Source organism: Microcaecilia unicolor, chromosome 5 (genome assembly GCF_901765095.1).
Source record: "Microcaecilia unicolor chromosome 5, aMicUni1.1, whole genome shotgun sequence".
NCBI lineage: Eukaryota > Metazoa > Chordata > Amphibia > Gymnophiona > Siphonopidae > Microcaecilia > Microcaecilia unicolor.
The window spans coordinates 249,365,368-249,372,993 of NC_044035.1; the positions used below are offsets into that span (position 1 = coordinate 249,365,368).

At 41.0% G+C, this 7,626-nt stretch overlaps 1 protein-coding gene across 1 annotated transcript in view; it reads left to right on the forward strand.

Annotated features, from left to right (window-relative positions):
* The window catches only part of ILDR2 (immunoglobulin like domain containing receptor 2), a 243,216-nt gene extending 236,752 nt beyond the window's left edge, over positions 1–6,464 (forward strand). Inside the window, exon 9 of the mRNA XM_030203965.1 lies at positions 5,772–6,464. Coding sequence (XP_030059825.1) covers positions 5,772–5,801 — 30 coding nt within the window. The 3' untranslated portion in view covers positions 5,802–6,464. The remainder of the gene's footprint in view (positions 1–5,771) is intronic.
* Positions 6,465–7,626: the final 1,162 nt, after the last annotated feature.

Consider the following 7,626-nt stretch of genomic DNA (forward strand, 5'->3'; position numbering starts at 1 on the left):
CGAAGTTGCGGGCAGATGAGACGGGGAGGATGAGGGTGTTATCAACTGAGATAGAAAGTGGAGGAAGAGGAGAAGTGGGTTTTGGTGGAAAGACGATGAGCTCGGTCTTGGACATGTTCAGTTTCAGGTGGCGGTTGGACATCCAGGCAGCAATGTCAGATAAGCAGGCCGATACCTTTGCCTGGGTCTCCGCGGTGATGTCTGGTGTGGAGAGATACAGCTGGGTGTCATCAGCATAGAGATGATACTGGAAGCCATGAGATGAGATCAGGGAGCCCAGGGAAGAGGTGTAGATTGAGAAGAGAAGGGGTCCAAGGACAGATCCCTGGGGAACACCAACAGATAGCGGAATGGGGGTGGAGGAAGATCCATGAGAGTGAACTCTGAAGGTGCGGTGGGAGAGATAGGAGGAGAACCAGGAGAGGACAGAGCCCCAGAACCCAAATGAGGACAGTGTGGCAAGGAGTAAATCATGATTGACAGTGTCAAAAGCGGCGGATAGATCGAGGAGGATGAGGATGGAGTAGTGGCCTCTGGATTTGGCAAGGAACAGGTCATTACAGACTTTAGAGAGTGCTGTTTCTGTCGAGTGAAGAGGGCGAAAACCGGATTGAAGTGGATCAAGGATGGCATGAGAGGAGAGAAAATCAAGGCAGCGGCTGTGAACGGCACGCTCAAGTATTTTGAAGAGGAAGGGTAGGAGGGAGGGAGATGGGGCGGTAGTTGGAGGGACAGGTAGGGTCAAGTGATGGTTTTTTGAGGAGAGGTGTGACTACGGCGTGCTTGAAGGTGTCAGGGACAGCATTTAGGGGGCAATTCTATAAGGAAGGTGTCAGCATTTAGATGCTAAGAATGTAAATAACCAGAGTACCAGCTTATACCTGCACAAATGCCAGTATTCTGCTATGTGCTATTATATACAATATTATGTTATGTATTCCGCCTATACTTATTCTGTTCAAGAACGGATTACAGTAATCAAGAGCTGGACCAATCAATCCAGGAGCTTACAAATAATTAAAACTGATGCATAGTTTGAAGGTTGACATATACATGGATAGGGTGCACTTTTACACACATAGAGGGGCATTTTCAAAAGGGCGTCTAAGTCAGAATAGAGACATCCAGGTCATAATGTCCAAAACGGATGTCCATCTCAGATGTGTTTTCCAACAGGAAATACGTGAGATTGATGTCCGTGTGCTGAGAACATCCAACATGAGCGGCCATTTTAAAAACTGGAACATCCAACATATCAATGGCAAAAAAACAGGGACAAGGACATCTGTCTGGCAGCATTCTTAGAAGAATGGCCACAGCGATATCCCTGCAGAGCAGAGGGGCAGCCTAGTGACTTTTGCAGTGGATTTTAAACCAAGGGACCCAGGTTCAAAACCCACTTTAACTCTTTTATTTTTTGTAATTTTAAGCCCTCCTGGAACAGAGAAATACATACTGTACCCGAATATACACAACTTCAATAGTCTTCAGGCTTGCAAGTGGCTTATATATTTAGGTACAGTAGGTATTTTTCTGTTTCAGGAGGGCTTACAATTAAAAAAAAGAGTTAAAGTGGGATTTGAACCTTGGGCCCTAGGTTCATAACCCACTGCATAAACCACTAGGCTACTCCTCAGACTTACTTCATACTTTCCTAAGCATGCTTATAATACCTGAAACTGTCATAGAGAATTTCATTTCCAGGGGAGAGGGAAAGGGCCAGCAACCACTGGGGAATTACAGAGGTGTCATGCCTTAATCCCTCTAGTGGTCTGCTGCTAAATCAGAGTACCTTTTTGCATCCTGGATGTGACTGAAACAGGTCAAATTTAGAATGTCCTTCTTTTTAGGCTTGGATGTTTCTTCCTGTTCAGTAATCACTGTTAGACATCCTGATTTTGTGCCCTCCTTAGTCCCACCCAAAATACACCCACAACATTCCCCCTTGCTATTTGGACGTACTGCAGTGTTGGAAGCCCCTTTTCTGCCTTTGCAAAATTGGGAATAGCATATTTTACTATTTGTCCAAATACAAATAATGAAAAATATTATTTGGCTGAATACCGAATACAAATAATGGGCATTGAGTTTTAACATAATAAATAATAAAAGAAGCAACATGAAATCAGAGATCAAGTTTTTATTTCAGTAGGATTTAGCACAGTAGATCCCCAGGATTATTCATCTTTGAATTTAAATCACTATTTGGCCAAATATGAATAATGTATGTGGGGCACTTTTTGGGGCCAAATTGAATAGAATAGGAACATTTGGTTCCGCCCTAGTTTCAAACACTTGGACGTCCATTTGGGCATTTTGAGACGTCTATATGCTTCAAAAATAAGTTCCATTGATTGAGCTACACATGCTCTATAGCAATCTCTAAGTACAATCATTTACACCAGCTTTATGGCTGGTGTAGGGCCTACATTTTAAACATGTATTTGATACTACGCTGGCATTCTATAAAGAATAGGTTTAAAGTCGGTGCATTGTAGGTGCCCAACGGTAGGTGCCCCTAAGTAGAATTACTCTTTTACAGGTTAACACTGCAGAAATTAAAACATCATGTGGACTTTATAAGTTCCACATGCTGTGCTCTTCAACCCAGAGCAATGTGGGTATGGCAATTAGTTGCCTTGTATGACCTCTTCCTCATGACTGTAAAAAAAAAAATCTTGTGTGTTTATTTATGGTAAAACAGTACATTAACACAGTTTTATAACTGGAGTGGAGGAGTGGCCTAGTGGTTAGAGCCCCAGGCTTGACCTCCAGAGGTGGCTAGTTCAAATCCCATTGCTACCCCTTGTGATCTTAGGCAAGTCATATAACCTCCATTGCTTCAGCCATCCAAGGACAGAGAAATACCCACTGTACCTGAACATAACTCACCTTGAGCTACTACTGAAAAAGGTGTGAACAAAATCTAAATAAATAATCTACAGCAAACTAGTGACACCCATAGCATTCAGCTCAGGACAGCAAAAAGATAAAATATAGTAACACAGGAGGTGACAGCAGATTTTTAAAAAAATGGTCTTCCCAGTTATGAGCTTCTGCGTTAGGTACATGCAGGGCATTTTTTCAGTGGGTACTGCTAAAATTGACCCATAGTCCCCAAACCTAGGCTCTTAACACCAATTCTGCCTTTTCATTCATTCTGTGGCTGGTTGCAGGGGGCTTGGCTTTTGTAGGGTGGATCCTTCAGTGACCATCCCACCACTGAAGGATGGCCTGGCATTTGAGTACCAGCACCTTTTTTGCTACAAAAAACACACTAGAGAGATAGAAGACCATATAAATTTATCACGTGCAACCCAACGGTAACTTCACCCCTCCCTCCTTCATCTCATAGCCAACCTGTCAAACCCTTTCTCTCCATATCTATCTGAATCATGTGCAAAATTTGTGACAAGTGGTGACCTCCTCTACCTGTCCTGGTGGGCCACATCAGACCTTGTCCTTAAACTCTAGTCTTAGCCAGCATAAATTTATTTATTTAATTGTATTTATTTAACACATTTATACCCCACTCAGGCATCATCTCTATCTTATTACTAAATTTTATAGTAAGTTTTACAGCCAACAAAATTATTTGAAGCGGTCATCCAAATTAAAATATAATCCCGCTTCCCCCATGCTCATCAGTGAAATTTACATTTTACCATTCAGCATAGGACATCTAAACACAAAGCTACATCATAGAATCCAACTCTACACATCTGATCCAACAACTTCATTACAGAACTCAATCCTAGGGATCCTGATCCTTCCACTAAATTGCAGTTCTCCTAACTCAGCAATCACACCATACTCCTCCATCCAGGGGCATCTATTACAGGACATAATGTGGACAGTTCTGTAAGTTGGGCACCTCAATGCTGCTTGCTGAACACCAATTCTATACTGACATCTCAGTGGCAAAATTCTATTATATATAAGTCAGCACTGAAGGAGTAGCCTAGTGGTTAGTGCAGCAGACTCTGATCCTGGGGAACTGGGTTCAATTCTCACTAAAGCTCCTTGTGACTCTGGGCAAGTCACTTAACCCTCCATTGTCCCAGGTACAAGTAAGTACCTGTATATAATATGTAAACCGCTTTGAATGTAGTTGGAAAAACCACAGAAAGGCAGTATATAAGTCCCATTCCCTTTCCCATACATTTACATAGTAGGTGATGGCAGAGACATATCCAGTCTGCCCAACAAGATAAACTCATAGCATTTAAGTGTGCCCATTTATGCTAAGTCTATGGCTCTGGTAAGTTATTATTTTTATTATTAATAGTAAAACCTTACTATACCGCCCAAGCTGACACACAGATCGGAGCAGTTTACAATCTAAAATAACAACAAAATAAGAAAATTGAAAAAGAACTACAATGTGTGGATAGGACAGGACTGCAGCATTCAACAATAGGAAAACAACCCAGTAGAAACAAAAGGGCAAATGGGGTATTCTGGGAAGACAGGGAAAACTGGGAATTTGCAGGGGGGAAAAAAGGAAACAAACAGTGGAGATGATACAATACACTCATGACCCTTTAATTTACTAAGTTAAATTGAATGCTTGCTCAAATAGCCAGGTTTTTACAGTTTAAAAAAAAACTTTAGGAAAGATGATTCCAAGTGAAGGGAAGGGAATTCCAGCAAAAAGGTGCCTGAAAATAGAAAGCACGATGGCGGGTAGATTCTAACAGTTTGTTTTGAATTCGAAAGAACTAAACGATGATCATTAATGGAAAGTAACAATCACGCAGGGGAATATAGAATGGTAAAAGTAGATAAATAATCAGGTAAACCAATCCTGTGTGCTTTGAATGTAAGTAGGTTGAAAATAATGCGTTTTTCCCACAGGAAGCCAATGAAAATCTTGAAACAGAGGGGAAACATGGTCGAATTTGTGTGTGTGGTGAATACGCTTTGCAGCTGTGCTTTGTATCAATTGAAGCCTTTTTATATTTGTACAAGAACAACCCAAATAAATTACGTTACAGTAATCGAGCCATGAAATTAAAAGAGATAAGACAAGGGAATGGAAGGTTTTCTTGTAGAAGTATCTTCGAACAGACCGTAGTTGACAAAGAAAGAAAAAAAAAAAACTGGTTCTGCAGAGAGCAGAGATTTGTGGAGAGAAAGTTAGGTGAGAATCCAGGGTAACACCAAGATAAAAGATTTAACCGGGCAGATAGGGGCGTCAAAAAGTTTGCAGTGTGCGCAACTTATAGTATTCCATAAGGTTCATGTGTAAATAGAAGACATCCCAATGTCCCACACCTGCTCCACCTATGTGTTAAATCCCCTTGCAGTTATGTGCTACAGCAGTTTGCGCTCTTGGCTCTTTTAGAAAATAGTGCTTGGTGTACTTGCGTGTGCAAGTGCCATTTAAGGTGTCAATTATGCAGCCAGTTATAGAATTGCCTTTAACAGCCCTTGGCCTTGCAGCAATATCAATAATACCCTTCATCTCAGTACCTAACCCTGCAGCCCTTGTGTGTTTAATCATTGCAAATTATCCCAAAAGTAAGACTGGGGTTCTAAAGGGCTTACAATCGGCTCTAAAGCTACATTATGAAGGCATAAGAACTCAGTTGGAGAAAACCAGTGATAGCCATGGGGACCACACTCAACTCAGTGGCTGACAGCATCACATGAGACATTTCTGGAGCATTTCAAGAGACATGAAATTGATTGTCTTCTGGATCTCCCGGATACCAGTAGGGTTTTCATACATTGCAAAGCATAACGCTTTCCTCTTTGTTGCTTCTTAGGTGTTGTGCCTCTTCATTTTACCTGCGTGATCATATCTGCAGCATCAGAAGTCTTTAATTCTAGTACTCCTTTCAAGCAGGCCATCAACCCTTTCATAGGTTTTAGCTGGCAGTGGCTACCTGCAACCACTTTACAAGCTACAGCTAAGAGCTACCATCTCATTCAGAGAGTTTTAGCAGCCTACTGTTATAATCAGATGTTCCCATTTGGCCAACAGCATCCTCCAGTTGCATTCATAGCTATCAAGCAGGTGTGGGGCATCAGAAATCATAAACAAGTTCCAACTGCATGCTTCATTGCTTGCTAGTATTCCAGCTGGGCATCAATATACTGCCATGCTATTTACAGGTCCTAGAATTTCACAGTGCAGTTCACAACTCCCAAAGGGCACAGATCTGTGTGTGCCACTGTACCATTTACATGCAACAAGGCCTAGGAGGATGCTACAGTGCCATTCACAGGCTCAAACAGCTTTCATGAGATCCATGACTGCAGCCTAATCTTTGCCAGCTGTTTCCGCCCTGCACCCAGGAGCAAATGTCATCACTGAGAGACTTCCTTTTGTGTGTTGGTCTTACCCATGGGCTGTCCCCTTTGGAAACATGCTTTTAAAACAGTGTATAAAGGTGCCTTTTGCCTGGTTCTTTTACTTTTGTTTTGTGATTCTACCTGTTCTCTGGACAGACAGGTTATTCTCGTTGTTACAATACAGTTGTATCTTTCAGAAGCACAGATCAGATAATATAAAGTGTATTTCAGAACATTTGCACAACCTTGGTTTGTTTACTGAACATCATGAATAAACTTTTCACAGCTGTTTGGGGGGAGGAGGTGTTATTTTATAAGCAGCGCGAGCAAATAGGTGTTTATCAAATTGCCCTGGATGATACAGACACATGATATAGGTTAAACATTCCAGGGAGCAGGATTGTTATTTATGTGTATTTTATAGGATTTATTGCGTAAGTGCTGATTCTTGCCATCACATACAACATCCAGACAATTATTCCACCCTCAGACCAAGTATACTTTGTGTGGCAATTCTCAGGGAAGCAATTTCATAAAGGCAATACAGGGTGAGGCAAAAAAGTAATCCCCTACAGTTTTTTTTGCTGTTTTCTCAGCAACTGCTTTGAATTTCAACAAGACATATTTATTTTAGTTACATTTGTACCCTGCACTTTCCCACTCATGGCAGGCTCAATGTGGCTTACATGGGGCAATTGAGGGTTAAGTGACTTGCCCAGAGTCACAAGGAACTGCCTGTGCCTGAAGTGGGAATTGAACTCAGTTCCTCAGGACCAAAGTCCACCACCCTAACCACTAGGCCATATGGTCATCATACCTACATAATACTATTAAGCAACATTTAATTATGTTAAGCTATGTTACAAATCGGAGAAAATATTTCTTCACTCAACATGTACATAAACTCTGGAATTTGTTGCTAGAGAATGTGGTAAAAGCAGTTAGCTTAGCAGGGTTTAAAAGGGATTTGGATAACTTCTTAAAAGAAAAGTCCATAAGCCATTATTACGATGGACTTGGGAAAATCCACTGCTTATTTCTAGGATAAGCAGCATAAAATCTATTTTACTATTTTGGGATCTTGCCATATATACATGTAACCTGGCCACTGTTGGAAACAGGATACTGGACTTGATGGACCTTTGGTCTGTCCCAGTATGGCAACACTTATGTTCTTATTTTGTCTGCTACTGACACCTTGCCCATGATTGCCATTCTGATTTGAAATGCTTTTAAAATAAATTATCTGTAAATGATATTATCATATATAAGTTAATTCAAATTATTTACAAAAATCTATATCACTTTGACATCATTAACAGTAAA